We start from the raw sequence: 25176 nt of genomic DNA, 5'->3' as shown, positions 1-25176 counted from the left end.
CTGCGATTCCGAGAAGAGGTCATGTGGCGCCAGCGTGCACGGATTCAGTGGCTACTCGAAGGGGATCAGAATACGAAGTTTTTTCATAAGAAGGCTTCGAGTAGGAGAAAGAAGAATACAGTGGTGAGCCTGATGCGACCTGATGGATCCACATGTGATGACCCGGGGGGAATTGCAACATATGACAGTCCAGTTCTATGAGAATTTATATGCTTCTGAGGGGGTGATCGGTATGGAGGAAGTGTTATCCCAAGTACCTTGTAAGGTTACAACATCCATGAATGAGATGTTAGCGAAGGATATTAAGGAGGAAGAGGTGAAAAGTGCCTTGTTTCAAATGTACCTAACCAAAGCTCCGGGGCCGGATGGTTTCCCGGCGCATTTCATCCAGAAATATTGGTATTTGTGTGGTGACGAAGTGACCAAGATTGTGATTCGAGTGTTGAAAGGAGAAGAGTCCCATGAGGAGATTAATAGGACGTTCATTGTTATTATCCCAAAGGTATTAAACCCCACGTTACTATCCCAGTTTCGGCCTATTAGCTTGTGCAATGTGATTTTTTAAATTGCATCCAAAGTACTTGCTAACTGCCTGAAGCAGATTCTCCCGGAAATCATCTCTGAAGAACAATCGGCGTTTGTGTCGGGCCGCTTGATCACTGATAATGTTATTACAGCGTATGAATGCCTCCATTTCACGAAGAATAATAGGAGTAAAAAGAATGGGCATTGTGCAGTCAAGCTTGATATGATGAAAGCCTACGATCGCGTTGAATGGGTCTATCTAGAGGCCATTTTGAAGAAACCGGGTTTCTGTGAAGTGTTTGTGCGTTAGGTTATGAGAGGGGTAACCTCGGTATCGTTCTCCTTACTTTTCAATGGAATGCAAACCGAGGAGTTCAAGCCATCTAGAGGTATTAGACAAGGGGATCCGATCTCCCCCTATCTGTTTCTACTAGCGGCAGAGGGTCTCTCTTATATGCTCCATCATGCCAGCACTGCATGGGTTTTTGAAGGTATTCAAATTGCTACTTTGGCGCCCAAGGTAAACCACCTCTTATTTGCGGATGACTGTTTGCTTTTCTGTAAGAATACCCCAGAGAATGCCCACAAACTGAAGGAAATACTGACAATGTACTGCCAAGCGTCAGGGCAGCGCATAAACAATGAGAAATCCTCTATTTACTTTGGGAAGGGATGTCCGAAAGTGCAACAAGAAGTGCTCAAAGGTATACTTCAAATCCAGAAGGAGACTATATGTGAGCGATATTTGGGTTTACCATCGGAGGTGGGGCAAGCAAAGAATGGAGTATTCTCATACTTAAAGGACATGGTTTGGAATAATATCCAAGGGTGGATGGAGAAGTGCTTGGCTGACAGCGGTAAGGAAGTACTCATCAAATCAGTGGTGCAGGCGATAAAAACTTACTCAATGGCGCTTTTCAAATTACCACGAGGCTTATGTCAACATATCACGACCATGATTCAGAAATTCTGGTGGGGTTGCAAGGCAGGGGAGAGGAAAACGGCGTGGGTGTCGTGGGAAACCATGTGCATGCCGAAGTATAAAGGGGGATTGGTATTCCGCGATATGGAGCTTTTCAATCTGGCTTTGCTCGCCAAGCAGGTTTGGAGGGTGCTCGCTGAACCTAACACGATGAGCGCCAGGATCCTGAAGGTTGTCTACTTCCCCTCCTCCGATATCATGTCTTCCCAACTGGGATCACGTCCATCGCAAGTCTGGCGGGCACTGTGTGAGGGTAGAGATATTCTGAGGACAGGGTTAATCAAGCGGATCGGGAGTGGCGAAGATACACACATATGGAATGAAAATTGGCTGCCCCGAGACTTTTTTTTGCGCCCGCTCGGTGTGATCTCTGCAAATCCTCCGGAGAAAGTCTCAGAACTGATATCACATGTGGACCGATGCTGGGATGATCATGCCCTGTCAGTACACATGCTCCCTATGGATGCCGACATAGTGCGCAAAATTCCTCTCAGCCACACTTCACAAGCAGATTTCTATGCCTGGCATTATGAGAAATCGGGCCAGTTTTCGGTGCGATCGTGCTACAGAACGGTAATGGCAACGAAACTACGATGTGAGCGATGGCTTAATGGAGCAGCAGAACCATCACGCATTGATCAGGAGGAAAGTAACTGGAAGAAACTGTGGGGGACTAAGGTTCCGGCCAAGCTTCGCCTATTCGCCTGGCGACTAGCCCGTGCTTCTCTACCAACAGGGCAGGAGAGGGGGAGACGCCAAATGACATTGGACATATCATGCCCGATCTGTCAGGGGGCGGTGGATAGTTGGAGACATGCCCTGCTGGATTGCAACATGGCGCGAAGTGTCTGGTCCTTGCGCGACGACGACGATGATTCTCTGCTTCCAGTGTATGGGGATGAAACGACGGATCCGAAGCTCTAGCTACATGGGCTGTGCAACACACTAACCACTGATCGGTTCATCGCCGTCCTTACCACACTGTGGGCGATCTGGTGGGCTCGACGGAAGGCGATACATGAGAAAGAATTCCAAAGCCCGCTATCGACCCACTTGTTTATCGAGCGTTACCTGAATGAGCTATGAGGCTTACCAGAGATGAAGAAGTGCACGCCCAGGAGGACCGAGAATACGCCAGCTCCCAGGTGGATCCCACCATCCAGCAGTGAGGCGAAGCTGAATGTGGACGGAGCTGTGGCCAAGTCAGCTAATATTGGTGCGGTGGGGGTAATTTGTCGTTATGAGCAGGGACAGTTCATTGGGGCGTCAGCGATAGTCCTAAAGGGGGTGATAGATCCAGCAGTTGTCGAGGCCCATGCATGCAGAGAAGCGGTAGCTCTAGCGGAAGATTTGATGATTCCCAAAGTCCGCATTGCATCTGTCTGTCTGAGAGTCGTAAATGATCTAAAAATCCAAGATCAACGGGGAGAGTATTGCATGATCCTCAATGATATCCAGAAGAGAAAGTCTAGTTTCAATAGCTGTAATTTTGTTTTTGAACGTCGTGATAGTAATAGCGAGGCACATAAAATAGCGAGGATGGCAACAACCCTAGGATTAGGGCGTCATCTTTAGCTTGATTGTCCTCCTGACAACTTATGTATTCCCCAAAACATTATGAGTTGAATAAAGTGGGTTGTCAATAAAAAAAAAACATACGAAACTCCTATCTATGTTGTAATTTTATTATCTAGATCATGACAACTTTTGTGCCTTTGCTACATATACGAATTCTTGGATATGCGACAATTCTACTTTCTAGGTTCATGGCAGTTATTTGTGTGTTTGCTCCATATATGAAATCCCTGGCTATGTGATAGTTTTGTTATCTAGATAATGGTAACTTTTTCGTGGTATCTATACTTTTACGTAATTCTAGGACATGTGTCTTTTTTTGCTAATGGACATATGTTGGTTTCATTATGTAGACCATGAAATTTTTTATGTGTATTGCTATATAAATTTGTGGATATGTGGCAGCTTTATCTCTAGATCATAGCAATTTTTTTCTATGCTAGCTATACACATATGCAATCTTGGACATGTGGCAGTTCCTTTTTAGACCATGGAAACTTTTGTGCACTTTTGCATGGTGCTTAAATTTGGTTTTGTCGGATTGCGATAATAAATAAATGTTCGAAAAAACTAATTATTGTCGTCATCTATATAAACTATGCATTTCCATGTTCAATAAGTCAAGTCGTGTGTGTGAGTTGGGTGTCATGTGCTAGTTCTCTAACACAAAGTCTTTAGGTGATAGTTTTATGTTGCTCACACTTATTTTTGCTTGTTGTAGGGGGTAGTAACATGTGCTTTTTTTAATGGTAGATTATGTGGATGCTTGGTGGCAACTTGTCTACAAAATATGTTTTCAACTCTTTCTGTTGAGTGCCAAATAACCATGAACTAGTTAGTGTGCATGGGCCTTGGTCAGTTTCCTACATAGGGCAGCGATTACCATGCAAGCGCCTCTAGTAGGTAGTGTCAGGTGCCTTGATAACTTTATCTGTTGAACACTAAGTAACCATGAACTAGTGAATAGAGTGTCAAATTTAATAAAGCATTGAGTAGTAACTGAAAATCTAACAACCTTTTATCTTAAATATGGCATATGCTAGTGAATGGTTGGCAAGGTACCTTCTCCTTGGATTTTTCCCTTACAATGAGCGACTTACACCTTCCAACAATGACACCATAGAAACTTGATCTCTAGTTTGGTGGCAACGTACATGAAAACATAATGGTTTCCTTGTAAGGAGTGTGTGTGTGCGCGCGCGGGGGGGGGGGGGGGGGGGGAGGGGGTTGTGGCAACAAAAGTTAACTACTTATACTTTTTAAACTTATTTATTATTGTGCAGGGAGGGGGATGGGCAGTGCAAACAAAGCCAAAAAATCTTCACCTTTGTCATGAAAACTGTGGCAACAACTTAAGCTATCATGGACAATATCGCATGTTTCTTGCTGGTGGTAACTATTTCATGGGTTGATTTCAAGATTCCACAGATTTTTTTAACTCACTCTTTCTTTTTGTCTGGGTAGATACATTGATCAATAATAACCTTCTAGCCGTGTTAACTTGTCAAAATGGTAAGAATACATGCTACAAAAACTAGCAGACACATATATGTACGCATTGTTTTGTGTGTATTCCTTTGTATTTGATATGTCCTTGAAAATCTTCCATGCAGTTTTAATTAGTGGACCATGGCAACATCCCATGTGGATCATGGCCCTACCACTAGGTCTCCGATGTCTAGCGGGGGATTTAGTACAACAGCTCACGTTCATTTGCGATCTATAATTTCTTTTCATCATTTTGACACCTATCACTCTGTTTGACATGTGATGGATAGACTTGGCAGTTTTAGATAGTGGGTCCTCGCAATTTTTTCTGTGCCTAAATTGTTTTTTGCACACACACACACACACATATATATATATACACATATATGGTAGGTTTAGTAAGTGAAAAACATGGCAACCTTTGGTTTTGCATATATGACACTTGTATTTTTTTTGGTGTATGACGCTTTTGTGTTGGTAAGCAAGTTTATATATATTTTAAATCTTTTTGTGGATATTTGTATTGTATATTACATGGATACGTTTAGTTTGTGGACATGGTAACTAGTTTGTAGATGCACCGTTGGTGTTGCCATCGGGATTTTATATTAGGCCATAACAGTTTAGTAACATGTCATGGATAACACCAACACCTACTTTTTTTGTTGTTGAGTTTTCGATTCTTGAAGTTTTTAGATTTGCGTGCTATTTTGGGTGGCATCTACAACTACGAAGCATGGATCTATGTTGTGGTCCTACTCAGCATTGACAGGGTTGTATTATTGTAGTTGGGATTGGGTTAGTTTTCTTGGGAAAGAAGAAGGTGAGGGTGGGAGCGAGTAGAGTTGTCCTAACTAGGTTGCACTCATGAAAATGTTCTAGTGTATCTATGCTTATGATGACTCACACTCATGCATATACACGCTCTTGTTCTCGTATGATAGAGGAGAAGCGGTTTGACGCCCCAATGTGACATCATGGGACGGGTGAGCCCTACCACGCGCACGTTCGCGTAGAATTCATGTACTTCTATATTGTGTATGCAACTAATTACAATTCTCTAGACCATTGAGCATTTATTCTTTTGTTGCACATTCAGTACACATCACAATTGTCACTTGGTGGTTTGATATAGTGCACATCAGAGTTGTCATTTAGTTGCTCAGTCCCTGTTCAGGTTCCTATTTGAATGTTTGTTCTATACTGTTTTGCTTGATGTGGCTCATTCGTACTGATGTAGCACCATGATTAACTAAATGAAGCTCTAGTAGCCGTCAATGAGCCATTAATTTGTTTGTTTGATTCTAGAATTCAAGGCATTGTTCAATTGTAGGTACCGAAGGTTTATGAACTTAGTTGTAGCTGTTTGATTTTACCAGGGTTCAGAATGATTGGAGCACATTGCTTAGTGGGCAGTTAGTACTAGTGTTGCTAACACTTCCCCTTATTTTTAGTTTGTGGTGAGGAGGACAGGGAATGGTTTATGGAGGCGATGCAGGCGAACACAATCGATGTTGTTGGCAGGATGAAGGAGATCGCCCGGGTGATGAAAAACCCTCATGATGTGTTCCAGCCTCATGGCATCACTCTAGAGAACATTGAAGATAACTTCTTAGGTGTCCCTGCTTTTTGTGATCATCATGTTCTGAAATCTACATGTTTCTTATCACATTTTTACATTCCTGTCGTTGTTACCTATAGTTGTTTTTATGTTAGACATGCAATTTATACCCCACATACTATTTTGGCTGCTATCGTTCAACTCGACTAGGTGGAGGTCATATGTGTGTGCTTTCATTTGCCGTATGAAGGAGCCTAGAATAAAGTGCAGAAGTATGAGTGCCTAGTTCTCACGTCTTGGCTCCCATCTAGTTTTTTTGTCGTGTTATTAAGTCTGAACCAGTGAACACATACATAGGAAAATGATACGTTTCTAAAACTTAACTTGCATCTAAACAGAGGCAACTCTGCATTGTTTCTAATCCACATTTCAGTAAAAAAAATGAAATGAAATGCAGCAACAAATGCAAAAAACATCAAGTAGTGTCACTGTTGTAGACTCTAGTGGCATGGAAAATTAGGCCACATGGCTTCTTGGCACTTCAAACATCAATACATCACGCCTTAGAGATGCATGAATTTTTTATGAAAGTTTTAGTTTACAAACTAGCTAACAAAAATCACCATGTGAAGTGTTTACCAATTTGGATAGGTGGGTGTGGTGTGGTACATGTATTTGAGTCTGTTAACAACAGTCGTAAGTAATGTTTTTTTTTGCTTCCATCATTATATGTTGCCATGTTGATTTAAGACGACTAGTTGATGTTGAACAAGTTATATCATTCTTACTATGTGAATATGTTAGTGGCCATGCACTTATTTTAAAAAGTAGCATTAACATTGTAACTCCTTCCATATTGTCCTGTACTCCTTTACTCCTTTTTTTAATGGAATGTTCATAATATATTGACTCCAGTTTTTTTAATTCTTCTCAGCTGATTCATGTAACACGGTGATCGTGGAAGGTATGTTATGGTTCTGTTAATCCTCACTATGGCCATCGAGTAAGTTCGGCATTTGATTGCTATCGAAGGAGCTCCATGCTGAAGAAGAAAAATACTTGTAGAGCTTGTAACTGTGATTACCATACTTGTAGAGCTGGTATCTAGTTATTACACTTGTAAAGTTTGTAAAGTACCGTATATGTTACAACTTGTATTACGTGTCATTTGTAGAGCTTGTATTGAATCTGGCTATTGTTATTTGAAGTACCATGTGTGTTTTCCGCTCCGCGGTTTAAATACTGGTTATTTTCTTACTATCAAATTGAAATATGAAGAATCTAAGCCTAATAGTTGGGACCCACTTACCAAAACTTGACAAGTGGGACCTGTTTGACTAGTGGACCCATTTTATAAAAAAAGAAAATTAAAATTGTTGGTACAAAATGGCCATGGCCTAGAAAATAAAAGGTCAAGTTGTAGGGTTGGCCCGTGTAGTTGACCAAAATTGGTAGGAAAAAAAATATGAAAATGGGCTTGGCCCATATAGATACCGAACTAGACCAGGTTGATTCTTATCAACGACCAATTCAATTTGTCGCAATTTTACCACATCAGCTTGCCACTTTAGATGTGACGTGGTCTGGATAGGCTGCCAGTGACCAAAACAATTGGTTGTAAATTCCATGACCTTTTATTTTGGTCGTAACTTTCTACGACCATTTCACAAAAAAAGTCGTTAAGTTTCATTAAAGACGACCAACTTTTGACCAACTGATTTTGGTCACAAAAATGTCACAAATGAAAAACAACGACCTTTCAACGATCAATATGAAGGGTCACAAATTAACATATTTCTTTTAGTGTTTAAGCTTAGATTTATTGGATAGTAAATTCATAAGGAAGGGCTATAATCCAAGCAAAGGAGGCATAACGGCCATGGAGTTTTTGCTCCAGGGTATGCATGCCCCGGATGAATAATTAACTATAAACAAATAGAGAAAACAAAAACAAAAATATTTTTGTGTGATAAATATTTACGAGTGTCCATCGAATCAAAGCCGGATGGATGAAGTGACACCAAGCTTCTTGCATTATCTCTGACAAGAGAGTGTCACAAAAGCTAAAAGGCAAGTTCTACAGGATGGCGGTTCGACTCGCAATTTGTATGACGCTGAGTGTTGGCCGACTAAAAGGTAACATGTGCAGCAGTTATATGTGACAGAGATGCGCGTGTTGAGATGAATGTGTGGCCACACAAGGAGAAACCGAGTACGAAATAATGATATACAAGATAGAATTATGGTAGCACCAATTGAAGAGAAGCTTGTCCAACATCGTTTGAGATGGCTTTGGCATATTCAGCGCATGCATCCAGAATCTTCGGTGCATAGCGGGCGGCTAAAGTGTGTTGATAATGTCAAAAGAGGTCGGTGTAGACTGAACCTGGCATGGGAGGAGTCCGTAAAGAGCAATCTGAAGGACTGGAGTATCACCAAAGAACTAGCCATAGAGAGGGGTTTGTGGAAGCTTTGCTATCCATGTGCTAGAATCATGAGTTTGTCGTGAGATCTGATGGGTTTTACCACTAGCCTACCCCAATTTTTTGGGACTAAAGGCTTTGTTGTTGTTGTGAATACTTATGAGTGTCTCACATGCGTACACAAATTCATGATGGGATATGGCAAAAACCACAAAATCGATGCTCCAAAAGGACTATTTTCAAATAAAATGAAGCGCCAATTTTGTATATTTTCCCCACACATCCATGAATGTCATTTCATAAAAAAGAAACACGCGCTCAGAAAACCAAGCAACGTTTGTTGCCAAAAATAATTTTTTTAATCTTCTTTTATATTTTACTGTTCATAGCACGTGCATATGAACTCAAACCAGAATGAAACTTCTGAGGTGGAGCTTTCTATTCTGCACCTAGGGTTTCTCCCTATATACATATCGTATCTCTTTTATATGTGTTAATATGGTAGTAGGAGCCTTTCCTACTATTTTCAATGTCAAAAATAAAATAAAACTAGACATTCCCATTTTTACATGAAATACCTCCAATTCCATCTACAGACATAGTTGATTTGGCAAAAAACATAAAAATAATTCAATCTTCTCACTCGCTCAATACATATATTTCATAACATAAACGGCTTTATCTAATTTTTCTCACATGCTGGAGCATTCTACCTACGGTAGAAGTTTCGTCCATTGGTGAATCATAAATCAACTACTAGTAATCATGTAGATGCAATGCACAGTTTCCCTTGACTTCTTCGAGAATATCACCAAGCACAAATATGTCTTCACAACCCACAGGTGTCTCAACATATGCTGATGTGGCGTTTAATCCTTCTATGGCAGGGAATGAAGTAGACCTTTGGAGTATTCCTCAAAAAAGCATTTACAAAGGCTTTGGATTAGAATTCTCTTTCTTTTGTTTATAGATTGCAGGACCTTGGCTGATGTTGTGGAAGCAAGGAATTCACTTAACAACCCATGACATTGGAAGATTTGGCCCATAATTGTGGATTTCTTCAACTTTACTTCTGGCCCCAACTCTTTCAAGGTTTCATGCATTTCCAGGACCCAAAATCACCTTGCTCACTCTCTTTCCAAAAAGCCCTTCTTGAGTAGGTCCTTCTCTAGCTGCTCCTATCTTTGCAACAAAGCATCAAGATGTAATTTCGGGAAAGCCTTTGAAGTTTGTATTTTTCCTTTGGGAATGCTCCTCTATGTACACTGTTTGCGATGCTAAATAAGCAAAGTTGAGCCCTCTTTGAGGGATATAGTTTGCCCAAAAAAATTGTGGCTAGCTTTATTAAGTCGTAAATAATGCTTGCATTATCAATGAGGCAGAAGGAATCCAAGAGGCTATTCCAACCACATAGCCGGGAGATCTACCCTAGCTTGGCCAGTTCGTGCAATATCAACTAGGTGATTAATTCTAACATTTTATTAGGTATGTTATTAACTTTGTGCTAAGCATGTTGCATGCTCAATATTGGAGCGATCTAGGCCGTTGATTGACAAGGATTGATGAATGAGATTAGTTGGATCCGCTTTTGTGGATCTTTTTATATTATAATAGGTATGCTATTAATTACATTGCTTCATAAGAGATCGTTGAGCATTTAATCTTTTATTGCATCCATCAACAATTTTTGGTCTAAATTTAATATCCAATGGTCTCCGAATACCTTGCGGATTTCTGTAATTGAGCAAACCAAGGTCACTTCTCTCGACGTTTATTCTTTGAGATTGGAGTGCAATAATTTCAACTTTAAGGGTATTAGAGCCTTGTTGCTTGCTTGGTAGGAAAAAAACTAAGGCATATTTGCTTCTGCTTTTTTCATGTAGTCTTTCAAGGGCTTGATCTTTACATTTCATCTACTGTCAACTCCTTGTAGCTTTCTGTTCTGCTTCTAAGGCTTATCTAACTCTCCTATATGTTTTAATGTAGGACATCAGCCTCTCCTACCTTTTTAGTGTGAAAAATAACATAAAATTAGACACTCCCATTTCATCCAATTCCATCTACAAACATATAGTTGATATGCCAGCAGATACAAGGAAAACAATCTTCTCACTTGCTCCATACTTATATTTGATAAAAAACAAACAATAAAAAGTAACTATATTTGATTTGATAATGATAATATAATAAACGGTTTGCCCAAAGTCGTTCTGACCAACTCAAGTTCTAGAGATATAAGCCGACGCCAGCATGCACCAGCAAACAAAGTCACTAAAGAAAAACCACATGCCATATGTGGTCCAGCTATAACGAATCGAACATGCATGTCTAACAAAAATCCAACGCTAGGGAGCAACCACGAACGAGCTTAATCAATCCGGTACCGGGCAAGCGGATCCTTGAACTGAAGCCGATCATGGTACAGCCCCCACGCGTAGCTCTCCAGGGAAAACGAGCGAAAGCTGCATCCATCCTCTTCACCATCTTCAGAGACCACCCCCTTCTCCTCCTCCTCCAGCTGGTGACCGCCGTCTTCACCGGCAGAGAGCGGCAGCAGCGGCGAGACGACGCTGTCCAGGGGCAGTGTGATCAGCACGGTGATGGACAGACGGGCTGGCTCCCCGGCCTCCCCGTTGCCGGTGGGAGCAGGAGTGGGGCGAGCCACCCCTCTCACTTTCTTCAGCTTGCCATTGCTCCACACCTAGAACGCATCACAAAAGAAGCACGGCATCAAAATGAGTGTCACTGCTACTGCGCAAAGACTGATAAAAAGGTACTTTTGCAGCAAAAAAAATATGACGATCACTTTGTGTTTTCAAAAGACGAGATATTTGGGACTTTGTCTCTTTTTATTTATGTGGTTTTCAACCCAGTGGCGACCAATCATGCAGTGATGCAGACACGCGGCCTAATTAGCTGACTCGGTTCAAGTTGAGTAGTGATGCTAAGACTACTTTGAATTTGATGGCAGTAGAACAATCTCTTCTCTTCTATCCCTCCTATTCAAAAAACATGGAATTTCATTCTCCCTCCCTTTACACCCCACATCCTTTGGTTTCTGTTTTGTTGATTTTTTTTACTGGTTTTTTCTTGAGAACCGACTCAACTAACCCACCTCTTATATTGTCTTACCAAATTAAATAATGTTTTTTTGGCAAGTCAATAAATATTGATATTGTAAGTTTTATTAGTATTTAATCACATTAATAACAATAAAATGGCTGGCATGTGCATTGTAAAATGAAATATATGCATATATACTATTATGGCAAAATGCAAATTGTAAAGTCCGCACACCAACTTTCGCTCGCCAGCCGACGCCTGCATGGCGCTCCACGTAATTTTGACCAACACGCGGGAAAAAACGATGGCAAATAAACCGTTAGCGAAAAAATCGACGACCAAGTTGCGCGCGAATATGCATGTATTTAGGCCATTTGGCTGCAAACCAAATGGAGACAAGCTATTTTTCCAATATTCTGGCAGGTTCTAGAATTACAATCCAAACAAGCTATATGCTTGTCAAAATTTTGTTCATCCCTTTTGGTAGGGCTAAATGGCGCTCAATTCAAACATACCCTTCGGAACGAAATAGTTGTGCACTGCACTTGTGTTTATCCTTTGCTAAATATTGCTTATTCGCAAAATAAATAAATAAATATTGCAGATCGAATGAACGTCTGCACGACTGTGTACACACTACACATCTACTGTATAATCTAATGCTATCATGGATGATCAGACAAAAACACTTCCCAGGAAAAAAAACCCTCAATCAATAGAGATGGGTGTTGCAGCTATACCTGAGCAATGTCGCCGATGGTGACCAGGAGTGCACCATCGCTCTTGCCAACGGCCCTCCACTCGCCGCTGTCGTCCATCACCCAGGTCGATGCACCGGCCTCCTGCTCCCACTGGCAATGGAGTCCCACGACGTACGGATACGCCTTTGCGTCGCCGGCGGCCGGAGGCATCGCCGACTCGCCTGAGCCAACCTTGGAGACCCACACCAGGCACCTCGCCTTCCTCCCCCCCTCCGGGAACGGCTTCTCCCCGAAACCCACCTCACCAGACCCAGAAAAAAGCCCCACCACCTGCATACCCACCTCTCTCATCAGCCGCGCGTACTCCAGCGCCGCCGGGAGCGCGTCCATCCCCTGCCCGTCGACGTCGAACACCATAACGGGTTCATCGTCGGCGTCCACTTCCTCGTCCTCCACGGAGAACCCGAGCGTGCGAAGGATGGACGCGCGCAGCGCAGACGCGTCGACGCGAGACAGCTCAGCGAGGGCAGAGGATGGAAGCTGGGAAGGGATGCCATGGCCGACGAGGTGGAAGTAGCCCACGTCGCCGGCGGCGCGAAGGGAGGCCAAGTCAGGGGAGTCGAGCGAGACCAACGGAGTCACCGGCGAACGGATTTTGAGGCGAGAGGGAGTGCCTAAGCGTAGGATTGGAACCGGCGGGGAGAGGACCATGCGGTCGAACAAAGCGGTGAGGGTGGCGTCGGCGGTGGAGGGAAGCGGCATGTGGCCTTTAGGCGTTGGCGGAGGAGGTCTGGGGAACACGCTTTCCTCGGAGATACCTCCTGGGAAGGACCCGACGGCGAAGGCGGCGCCGGGGGAGGGGGTGGAGGGGGAGGCGGCCATGGAGGGTGGAGTGGTGGTGGAGTGGAGACGGCCGGAGCGGCGGACAGGGATGGGTGTGGGTGGGAGACCGGTGCAGATTGTTGGGCGGGCAGGTGCTGTGAGCGTGTGCGAGCGGGCGAATTTTATAGCCGCCGCGGGTCCTCGCATGGGCCCCGTCGCTGAGCGTGTGGTGGGCCAATTGAGGAGGACTGGGCCGGTAAAGCTGGTATGCAAGCCGGTGCAAAGGCCTGCAGAGCCACTCCCTGCAAACAACACCGAGCGGAGTCGTTTAGGGTTTTTTTCTCGTTGCAAATGAAGGCCATAATGAATATTTATGGGAGATCTCACAGGATATTCGAATGAGATTTGATTTGATTTGATTTCAGCGCTTGTTGACTTGCCAAAACAAACATGATTTTTTTGGGAAGAAAAATAACACGTGCGGCCCCCAGCATCACTGGAAGTACGTGCGCGATGGCCTCGATAAGAAAGTCATAATGGCTGCAGAAAGCAATCGTTGGCCTCAGCTGGCGAGAGCCCAAACGTGTAGCTGTAGGCTTCTAGAAACAACAGAGCCTTCTGTCACAAAAATACGTACATTAAGAGGATATATGCACAACGCGAAGCCGAAGCTGAGCCATCGATCATTGTCACTGCACCCATCGGCCAAACCGAAGACGCCTCGAGTCACTGTCACTGCACCCATCACCCATTCGACCATCTTCTGTGCACGAGACGTTGAAGTTGAAAAAAATCTACGGATTTCTTTTGATCGAGTCTGACCACGTCGAGTTCGTCGGACACATTAGCCCTCTAGGCTCCGTACAGTTCCTGCACGACACCCTACTTTGTCGATCCGATTCAATCACTGCCCAATAGAGTGCGCCGTCACGCTTTTCTCTGGTCTGGTTCTTGGATCATGGAAATGTGTAGTGCATATGATTGTTGTCAACCCACAGGTGTAGTACACCTCTTTAGAATATTGTACCATGCTGTATCTGCTACTATTTGATTATTATTATTATTGTTCGTGCATGCCTTGTTGGCACCTAAACAAGATGGTTGCTTTGTCGTCAGAGCTGAGATGCTGCCACTGGCCTCTAATTTAAAATGCAGGGACAAAAGTTTGAGCGATAAACATAAGAGAGACCTTCCCCAGAAAACAAGCTTGTCTCGACAACTACGTGACACTCTTTACTTAACCTTTTTTGGTGTCAGCTGGCGTGTTAGGTTGGAGAGCATCTAATCTTATTTCCTTCGTCGTGTCTTATCGAGATTATTTCGCGGTTCTGCTCTCATTGTAGCCTAAATTGCACACTCAGAATACAGAAAATATGTACTGTATACAGAAAAAATAAGCATGGTGCGATGGGCCGAGAGACACCAGTATTGTTGGACCGCCGTTCCTCCTTAATCATCGTGGAGGGACTCAAACCGAAGGGAGGACCTGGTACCTAGTGGCCCAATGGGCCTTCTTGCTTTAATTAACTCGGGCTGTTACTCTTGTACATGATCAGCTAATTGTACCACACCGGTTGTGCAGGATTAGTATGAGGATCACCCGGCTATAAGATGAACATCTCCCGGCTAGGGTACAATCGCCTTTCGCTTGGGGCAATGACGCAGCTGGTGAGGTTATACCAAGGCGCGTCAATTGCTGATTGAAAACTTTTTCCAAACCCCATCTTTGGTCCTCATGGGTCTATGTGAATTTTTGGGAGGGTTCTCTATTGAAATATTTCTTGCTGCGAAAACCTAATGGTAGTTAAAACATTCATATGGTCCTTTTGAGGCCCTGTTTTTTAAAAAGACTTAGGACTTTTTTATAGTCCCTAGTCCCTACTCGTTTCTTTTCAGGGACTAGATGTCATTAAATGACTGCAAAAAAACCATAGATCCTTTCATAGAGACTTCTTTCTTTAGTTTCAAATATTTTATTTTAGTCCCTCCTGTTTCTTTCATATGGGACTAAAAGGGACTTTTTTCAGTTCCTAGAGCAAAAAGTCCCTGTAAAGAAAAGGCACCGCTCCTCATGCTACTAAGTGTTACTCTTGGTTACCTTGATGGGTAGATGGCATGATCCTGATTTATAAGGTTATATACTCCCTTGTATCAAAATATAGTGCGTATTAGAGTTTTTTTGTAAATTGGATCGTGTAAAATTTGATCAATTTTATAGAAAAAATTATCAGCATCGAGAACACAAATTCAATACCATTAGATTCATCACGAAGTTTATTTTCATATGATATAAACAATACTCCCTCCGTTTCTAAATATAAGGTCTATTATTTTTTCAAAAAGTCAAACTTCTTAAACTTTGATCAAGTTTATTGACAAAAATATCAATATCTAAAATATGAAACCATTATCACTAGATTCACCTTGAAATATATATTTATATTATATATTATATTAGATATTGTAAATATTTATATATTTTGTATTAATGTTGGTCAAACATAGACAACGGAGGGAGAATGTGGTTATGAACATTACGTGGGCTACCATGAATTTTTTTATCATGCGACGAAAGCACAATGGAAAGAGTCTGAATGCAAGTAGGGATATAACAATATACTCCCTACGTGAAAAAGGAGTACGATTTTAGCAAAGATTATAAATAGTTCAAGCGTGTGTAAAATTCAATGGACATTCTTGAATTGCGAAGTAATTTGGAGATGCAACCTTTTTGATGGATACTCTGCTCAATAATGTTGAAAGAAATCCCTCCAAAAGACAAGAATAAAGTACAATCTGAGGACCTCACCACCGGTTCTGCGGTTGTCAAGTGGGCCTTCAACATTAGTTGTTTTGTTTTCTACGTGTCCCCTACCCTTGCACCTTTGAACAATAGGTGGCGCCCAGTTTCATCGAAAAACTGATAAAACGCTTCCAGACTCGCACCTCAGAACATCTACAGACGGACGCCTCAAATAACTTCTCATACATCCGCGGACGCGTTCGGTGAGCGATCGAACAAGAGAGAAGGAAAAAAGTGACCCAGTCGGACTCTTCATATCATCCCTATACGTCCGGGCTGTCTGCGAACCCTCATATCCATCTCAAATATGAGGAGGATATGAGGGATCGTGGACGCGCTAGGTCAGTCCGTCACATAGGACGTGGCCAGGCCCGACCCTGAGGGAAGGCAGGGGTGGCCGCCCGAGGCCCTCGAAAATGAGGGGGGCGAGGTTTGTGTTCTGCCCTGCTAATACGACTGGGTTGCAGTTCGTAAAAAGTGATTACTGGGCCTAGGTTAGGTGCACTGACGTTTGGAAGAGATCGATCACACACACTCATTGTCAGGGATATACCTCGCAATGTAGCCCGACTTAAAGTATGATGTAGCTGGGACTTGGCGACTCAATGACGACTCATTAATGACCTCGAGGGCGGCTCATATATGACCCGACAGGTGACTCAGACAGACTACAAGACCCAACGGCCGAGAAGGCGGCCCATGGGAGGGTCGGCTCACAAAGAAGGCCCAAGAAAAGGAAGGACTCTCTTACAAAGGAAACAAGACCCGGATTAAGATTCAAGGGAGACTAGTCCTAGTCCTACTCCTAGTAGGACTCTACATGTAAACCTACCCCTTCCACCTATATAAGGAGGGGTAAGGCGCCCCAAGAGGGACAAGTTCAAGTCATAAGAGATAGAAATGTTAGACACCCTCGAGATTAGAGGTAGCGATTCCGCACCCTTGTAATCGAGATCATCATCTTCATCAATGAAACACAAGCAAGATGTAGGCTTTTACCTCCATCGAAGGGGCCGAACCTGGGTACACTTGCGTCTCTCGATTTCGATCAACCCCTATCAAGTAGTCACATAGCTGTGATGGCCTCACACCTAAGTCCTTACACAAGGACATATGATGTGATAAAAACCACGACATTTGGCACCCACCGTGGGGCTAGTCACACGGTGGTATTGTGTTTTTGGAGGGAGCTCTTCAAATATCTAGAAATTCGTGATTAGCCGGATGAAGAAAAGGCAGCGTGGAAGGATCCGCATCATCACCATGGCGAGAAGTCGGAGCAACATATACGAGTTTGAGATCAAGAAAAATTAAGGTTGTGTTAAATGCGTTGCCAAGTCAAATACGAGGGATCAGTTTCCATTACTGTTGTCACGCGTCGCCGAGACCAACAGGAGTTCCAACGCGTCTACTCTCGAGGAGATAAAAACGTAGTTGCTGCTACTACAGTTTTATAGACCCGATCACTAATGCTATTGGACAACCATAAGCAAATCTCCATCAACACACAAAAAGTAAATTCATCAAAGAAGATATACGCCCCAATCAGGGATTCACTGCGCTATAAAAAGGGAAACGTATAAATACGATGCGCTGGCCGAATGCAACGCCGGTTGCCTCACGCATACAACGCTCGCTTTATGCCGCACAACGCGTACAACAGGTCCCACACACCGCTCTCCCTTTTACTCTGTGCGCACCTTATCTTCACCTCATACAAACACACGCGGACAACTCTTGGCCACAACCTTCCTCATCTAAGTAGCGTGGGTGGCAACCGCGCTACTACTAGCAGAAGTAGTAATAGCGCGGGTAGGACCGGCGCTACTTCTAAAAGTTAGTTGTAGCAGGGCCCCCGTGCTACTAATAGGCTATTAACCCGCACTACTACTAGGGAATGCTTGGTGGCCTTTTTGCGTGTTCTGGTGGCATGTGTGCTCTTGATGTGGCATGGGGTTGCCGGATCTGTCTCCAGATCCGGGCCGTCGGTGTCTGCCGGCGGCGAGGTAGTTACTCATGTGTGAGATGGCGCCGTCTCCACGTTTGAGGTGCACGGTTCAGCGTGCGTGCGGGCTTGTGGCTCTTCTCAGTCACCGGCTGCGTGGGTTGGAGGGGATTGGGATTCTACGGATGAGAATCTACATGGCTTTGTCGGTGCCGACGACGCGTTGCCCGTGGGTGTCGTTCTCCTCCCTGGAGGGTCGTCGTCGAATTCTCCCCTCCTCCATCCCGAGTCATGTCCTTCATGCGAAAGCTCAAGACTTTGTGTGAGTTAGGAGACGGCATCGCCTCATCGTCGCTTCCCCCTTGGGGGCGTCGCCTTGAAGTTCATGGTCTCCTCCGCGCTTCTGAGGGGCTGGACGTGCACGGCATCGCGGTCGACACGTGCTCGACCGGCGGTGCGAGGTTGGTGTTGTGTTGCGACGCGCATGGCAATGACTATGGTGGCGAGCAGAGCCGAGTCACGGCTAGTTATTTTGTTGCCGACGATTCGGTGCGTCAATGGATGCGCCTATGCTGATTGTTCGCTGTGACAGAGAAGTCGAAGCTGCGGGCAGAAGGGCAACTGCAGTAACGATGACTCCATGATGGCGGTTTTTAGCGGGTGGTGCTCTCCGGATGTTGCACTGGACTAGGTCGGTGCGAGGCTTGCAACTTTCTTTGTGAAGTTCGTCGTCAAAATCGGAGTTGTCTTGTCGTCGATGCTTCGGCCGATTGTTTGCCATTTGTGGCCAGGTCATCCGCTTGCCCTCGTGTGGGGTTTGTAATCTCGATTTTCACTCTATTTCCTCTAATTAACCGGGCAACTCTGTTCTTCTTAATCAATGCAAATGGCAAATATTTTGCCTCGTTTAAAAAAGAGATAAATACACCCACGGTCCTTGTAATTGCGACGGAAGCATAATACGGTCACCCAACTTCTAAATACGCTCAATACGGTCACCGAATACGATTTGACGTGAAAATACGGTCATCATAGCACGTCTGCGGTGGGTACAGCACCGTTGAACACATGTTGACCGGTCCTCCAGGCCAGGTGTCGAACCGCAGAGGCGTCGCCGTCGTTGTTTTGCATCGACCCCCCTAACCATCACGCAATCCACCCATTGACCCCCGCTCCACTCACGTCGCATGTTCGTGTTCGATTGGAAACAGGGGAGCGGCAACATAGGCGACGCCGCCCCGGCGATCATTGATACGTCTCCAACGTATCTATAATTTTTTATGGTTTCATGCTATTATCTTGTCAAACTTTGGATGTTTTGTATACATTTTATATCTTTTTGGGACTAACTTATTAACTCAGTGCCAAGTGCCAGTTCCTGTTTTTGCCATGTTTTTGACCCCTTTCAGAGAAGGATTTTAAACGGCGTCCAAACGGAACGGAACTTCCAAAAAGTTTTTTTCCGAAACAGAAGAAGATCGGGAAGCCGGAGAATCAGGGCAGGGGGCCAGCAGGGACCCCACAAGCCCCCTAGCCGTGGCCAGGGGGCCCCGCGCCTCCCAGGCTTGTGGGCTCACTGGGCCACCTCTGCCCTAGGTCTTTCGCCTATATATTCCCTAAAATCCCAGAAAAAATCAGGAGATCATCGAAAGTACTTTTCCGCCGCCGCAAGCTTCTCTCTCCGCAAGATCCCATCTGGGGCACGTTATGGTGCCCTGCCGGAGGGGGATTCGGATACGGAGGGCTTCTTCATCAACACCATGACCTCTCCGATGATGCGTGAGTAGTTCACCATAGACCTACGGGTCCATAGCTAGTAGCTAGATGGCTTCTTCTCTCTCTTGGATCTTCAATACAAAGTTCTCCATGATCTTCATGGAGATCTATCCGATGTAATCTTCTTTTGCGGTGTGTTTGTCGTAATCCAATGAATTGTGAATTTATGATCAGATTATCTATGAATCTTATTTGAGTTTCTTCTGATCTCTCTTATGCATGATTTCATATCCTTGTAATTCTCTTTGAGTTGTAAGTTTTGTTTGGCCAGCTTGATCTATGATTCTTGCAATGGGAGAAGTGCTTGGTTTTGGGTTCATACCGTGCGGTGACCTCACCCAGTGATAGAAGGGGTAGCGAGGCACGCATCGTGTTGTTGCCATAAAGGGTAAAAAGATGGGGTTTTCATCATTGGTTTGAGTTTATCCCTCTACATCATGTCATCTTGCTTAAGGCGTTACTCTGTTCGTCATGAACTCAATACACTAGATGCATGTTGGATAGCGGTCGATGTGTGGAGTAATAGTAGTAGATGCAGAAAGTATTGGTCTACTTGTCTCGGACGTGATGCCTATATGTATGATCATTGCCTTAGATATCGTCATGACTTTGCGCGGTTCTATCAATTGCTCCATAGTAATTTGTTCACCCACCGTAATATTTGCTATTTGGAGAGAAGCCTCTAGTGAACACTATGGCCCCGGGTCTACTTCACACCATATTTTCAGACTTACTTTTTTACTTCGTGCACTTTCCGCCTTCAGATCTCAATTTGCAATCAATCTTGAAGGGATTGACAACCCCTTTATAGTGTTGGGTGCAAGCTCTTGTGTGTTTGTGCAGGTACTCTGGACTTGACGAGAATCTCCCACTAGATTGATACCTTGGTTCTCAAACTGAGGGAAATACTTACTGCTCATGTGCTGCATCGCCCTTTCCTCTTCAAGGGAAAAACCAACACAAGCTCAAGAGACGACAGGAGATTTCTGTCGCCGTAGCAATCATCGACGGTGTAGGCAAGCTGGGGCGCTGAGATCCTCTGCGGTTGCATAGGCGGTGCCACCGCGCGTGTTCTTCTTGTGGGAGGCGTCGGTGATGGCCCTTGTTCGTCGCATAGAAGGGGCGCCACCCCCTGTCTACAGTAAGTATCCGCCTTCCCTCTTCTTCTCGTTGGGTTTGTGCATTTTGATCGTCAAAGAACCTCCTTTTAGGGCCGCATTTCCATCTAAGATGTAATGTAGTTGCAAGAGTGGACCGATTGTTCTAGGGTTTTCAGTCATGATTTGGGGGTTAAGGGAATGGGGATTAGGGTTTTTGATAGTTAAATAGAGATATTCTGATGCATGTAGTGCTTTTGTTGTTGTGTGAGGTCGTCGAAGCACCAATTTTTCGGTGGAGATCAACCATGTTTTTTATTGGCCATGGCAGGAACGTTCTTATGTGAATGGCCATGCCATTTGGTATGATCAAGTGGAAAGGGTCACATGGTCACCTATAATGATTGAAAATCTTGTGGAAGAAATAGGTTATGAGATGGCAGGGAGGCTTAAGGTTTTTTACTGTGTCCCTATGCTTACACTTAGCACAAATGGTCTCAGGGCAATAACTGATGATGAACAGGCTGGCAAAATGCTCATGTTTATTGATATTGGTCACCACTTTTCGAGTCTTTATTTGGATCATGATGATAGCTTCAGAGCTAACCTTAGTGAGGATGATGTTTTGAATCATCCAAGAGCTAGTCTGCCTTAAGTTTTCAACCCAACAAGGAGAGTGCATACCAATGTAGATAATGCAGAAGCAGAGCATGGAGAAGCTGAGGCGGAAGCGGAGCATGGAGAAGCTGAGGCAGAAGCAGAGCATGGAGAAGAACAAGCAGAAGCAGAGTTTGGAAGAGGAGAGGAAGCATCTATTCCTATTCAAGTAGTCTATCCTGATTTTGATGCAGTTGATGATGTCAACCAGTGTGAGTTTGTTAAGAGGGCATCAATACAAACAGATGTGGGTAATGAAGAACAGGCAGATGGTGTGCAAGAAGGTGATGCAGGTGGAAACATAAGAATGAGGAGGAGTGACAGGCAGAACCAGTTGAACTATGCACTCGAAGAAGAGGATGTATCAAGTGATACCGAAGATGAAGATTATGAGCCTAATCTGCTTGTGGACAGTGACAATGAGATAGGACATGGTGATGATGATCTGTATGCAGATAATGTAGATGAAGATGAACCAGAGAAGAAACATGAAAAAAATCAAATGAGAAAGCAAAGCAAAAAGGGAAAGAGCAAGCAGTTCCTACCAATCAAGAGAAAGGGAAAGAAACATACCACTCTGATGAAGACATATCTGAGACTGATGATTTGTGGGCTCCTGGTTCAGATGATGAAGAGCTCAATTTGAAGTTCAAATCCTTTAGATAAGAGGGTCTTCATAGGCCAAAGTTTCATGTTGGGTAGGTATTTGAGAGTGTAGAGTTGTTGAGGACTACCATCAAAGAGTACTCATGTCAGAACGGAGTTGATATCAAGTTGCCTGTGAATGACAAGAAGAGATTGAAAGCAAAGTGTGATGAAGACTGCACATGGTATTTATGGGTATCATATGATAATAGGACTATGGCTTTCATGGTGAAAAGATATGTTAGTGAGCACACATGCAACAAGAAGTGGAATATTAGGGCTTCCACAGCTAAATTCCTAGCACAAAAGTACGTAGAGAGCTTCAGGACTGATCAAGACATGAACCTTATGAATTTTTCTAGGGTTGTTCAGAAAGAATGGCACATGACACGAGGCATGATGAAGTTGCAGAGAGCAAGAAGGATGGCAATGAAGATGGTATATGGTGATGAAGAAGGGCAGTATAAACTTCTTTGGAATTATGCTAATGAAGTTAGGAGAAGCAACCCTGGCTCATCATTTTATATGTCACTTGATGAGATTGCAAGGTTCAACAAGCTATACATGTGTCTGGATGCTTGCAAGAGAGGATTCCTTCAGGGTTGTAGGCTAGTGATCTTTGTTGATGGCTGCCACATTAAAAGAAGGTATAGAGGTCAAATACTTACAGCGATTGGTGTAGATTCAAATAATTGTATCTTTCCAATAGCAATTGTTGTGGTTGAAGTGGAGGACACCAGTAACTGGATGTGGTTCCTTGACACACTGAAAAGGGATCTTGGCATCATCAACACTGAACCCTGGACTATCATGTCAGACAAGCAAAAGGGTCTCATAAGTGCAGTTCAACAACTATTCCCTGAGTCAGAACACAAATTTTGTGTGAGGCGCATGTAGCAGAACTTCCAGCAGTCTTTCAAAAGGGATATTATGAAGAACCAACTGTGGAAGATAGCAAGGAGAAACACAGTTCAATTATATGAGAAGGGGATGGAGGAAATGAAGCTACTTAATGCAGATGCCCACAAGTGGCTGCATGAGCTGGAACTTAACACTTGGGTGAAAGCTTTTGAGAGTGATTTGCCAAAAATGTGATATATTACTGAACAACATATGTGAAGTTTTTAACAGGTTAGCTCGAAATATGTTCATGCTTTGGTTATTTGCTACCATTTAAGAAATATTTACCATGGTTCCTACTTAGGTTCTTCTAACACATGTGACATCTGTAGGTATATTTTGGAGGCTAGGGAGCTGCCAATACTTACCATGGTTGACAGAATCTATAGGCAGCTTATGAAAAGGCATTGCAACAAGCAGATTGAATCAGACAAGTGGCCAGGTAATATATGCCCTAAAATCAGGAAACAAGTTGAGAAAGCATGTGAGTTTGCAAACACATGCTATCTGGATTGCTCAGGTGATGGTCTTTTCCTAGTAGGTGACAGAGGGGTAGATTACATAGTTGACATGCATAAGAGAACATGCACTTGTAGAAGATTTCAGAAATCAGGGGTGCCATGTTCTCATGTGGTAGCATGCTGTAGGAATGATAGAATTGATCCTCTTGAACTGGTAGACCCTTGCTATTCAAAGCAAATGTTCAAGAAGGCATATGAAAACATTATATATCCTTGCAAAGATAGGAGAGAGTGGGAGGACATTTGTGGGCCCACAATATTGACACCATTTTACCAGAAGCATGTAGGAAGGCCTTCCACTGCAAGGAGAAAAGCACCTGGAGAGGTTGTGTAACGCCTAACATGCGATCCTATCCTTATTTAGACACGAGGGTCTCGACAGGGATAGAAGCGCATCTCGTCGTTTTGCAAGAATGGATATCGTTACAAGTACATGTACTGAAAAGATGAGATATATGGAATTGGCTTACACCCGCCACATGCTACATCAGAGTCACATCAGTACAATACGTAAACATCATGAAGAAGAGCAGGGTCTGACTACGGACGAAAACAAACGATAAAAGAACGACGTCCATCCTTGCTATCCCAGGTTGCGGCCTGGAACCCATCCTAGATCGATGAAGAAGAAGCAGAAGAAGCAACTCCAAATGAAAAATCAACGCGCTCGCGTCAACTAACCTTTACCTGTACCTGCAACTGGTGTTGTAGTAATCTGTGAGCCACAGGGGACTCAGCAATCTCATTTCCAAAGGTGTCAAAACTAGCAAAGCTTAATAGGCAAGGTATGGTTAAGTGGTGAGGCTGGAGCAAGCGACTAAGCATTTATTTGGCGGCTAACTTACGAGTACAAGAATAAAGAGGGGGATGATCTACGCATAGCGGACGTGAACTAATGATGATCAAATGAATGATCCTGAACACCTACTTATGCCAGACATAACCCCACCGTGTCCTCGATCAGAGAAGGAACTCACGAAAGAGACAGTCACGGTTACGCACTCAGTTGGCAAGTTTTAATTAAGTTAACTTCAAGTTGTCTAGAAACAGTGTTAAACAAAGTTTCCACGTTGCCACATAACCGCGGACACGGCTTTCCGAAAGATTTAACCCTGCAGGGTTTCTCCAACTAGTCCATCACAAATTACCACAAGCCGCATAGAAATCCTCAATCATGAAACTCGCTATCTCGTCGGATTCCTTAGTGGAAAACCCCAACTCTGAGATTACCCAAAGCATCACCGGAATCCCGATGCACAAGATATCTCGTAAAGGTAAAACTAATCCAGCAAGGCCACCCGGTGTGTCGACGAACCCGATAGGAGCTGTGTATCTTGTTCTCAGGACACACCATCTATGCATAGTGGACGGTAGCCAAACGCTCGAGTTGCCCCGAGGTGGCACCACCGACTGCTAGGTGGGTGGACCAACACTCATGCGGAGCACTGGCCCGGGGTTGATTAATTATCCTCGGGGTCCGAAAAGTCCCTATGCAATTTTATTAGGTTATTAGGCAAATGTAGTACCAAAGTAGGGCCTTGCCAGACCAGTTTTAATCTAAGACGAATTATCAAGGGGGTCCCCATAACAACCCCGATCATGCTAGGAGCGCTCAATTATGGAACATAAGACCGGTAGCCGAAACTAAGGGGGCAAAGGTGGAACAAAACACCAGGCTAGAAAGGCCGAGCC

At 43.9% G+C, this 25176-nt stretch overlaps 1 protein-coding gene and 1 non-coding gene across 2 annotated transcripts; one reads left to right on the top strand and one right to left on the bottom strand.

Moving 5' to 3' along the window:
* Positions 1 to 10702: 10702 nt before the first annotated feature.
* On the bottom strand, positions 10703 to 13277 carry LOC123440568. Its single transcript, XM_045117132.1, has 2 exons — positions 12358 to 13277; positions 10703 to 11255 (listed from the first exon to the last, which is right to left on the bottom strand). Exons 1-2 carry the CDS (start codon positions 13198 to 13200, stop codon positions 10923 to 10925), a joined length of 1176 nt encoding a protein of 391 aa, XP_044973067.1. The 5' UTR covers positions 13201 to 13277; the 3' UTR covers positions 10703 to 10922.
* Positions 13278 to 14778: 1501 nt separating this feature from the next.
* Positions 14779 to 14935, top strand: LOC123445900. The gene has a single exon (XR_006631253.1). It is a non-coding gene; the product is annotated as a U4 spliceosomal RNA (small nuclear RNA).
* The last annotated feature ends 10241 nt before the right edge of the window (positions 14936 to 25176 follow it).

The sequence above is a fragment of the Hordeum vulgare genome, chromosome 3H (genome assembly GCF_904849725.1).
Source record: "Hordeum vulgare subsp. vulgare chromosome 3H, MorexV3_pseudomolecules_assembly, whole genome shotgun sequence".
Classification (NCBI taxonomy): domain Eukaryota; kingdom Viridiplantae; phylum Streptophyta; class Magnoliopsida; order Poales; family Poaceae; genus Hordeum; species Hordeum vulgare.
Note: the sequence above shows the minus strand (reverse complement) of the source record. Positions and strands in the feature narration are given on the sequence as shown.

Coding starts and splice junctions, on each gene's coding strand:
- LOC123440568 (XM_045117132.1), bottom strand. CDS start 13,200: ATGGCCGCCTCCCCCTCCACCCCCTCCCCCGGCGCCGCCTTCGCCGTC. Junction 11,256..12,357: donor CCATCGGCGACATTGCTCAG/GTATAGCTGCAA, acceptor GATGCGTTCTAG/GTGTGGAGCAATGGCAAGCT.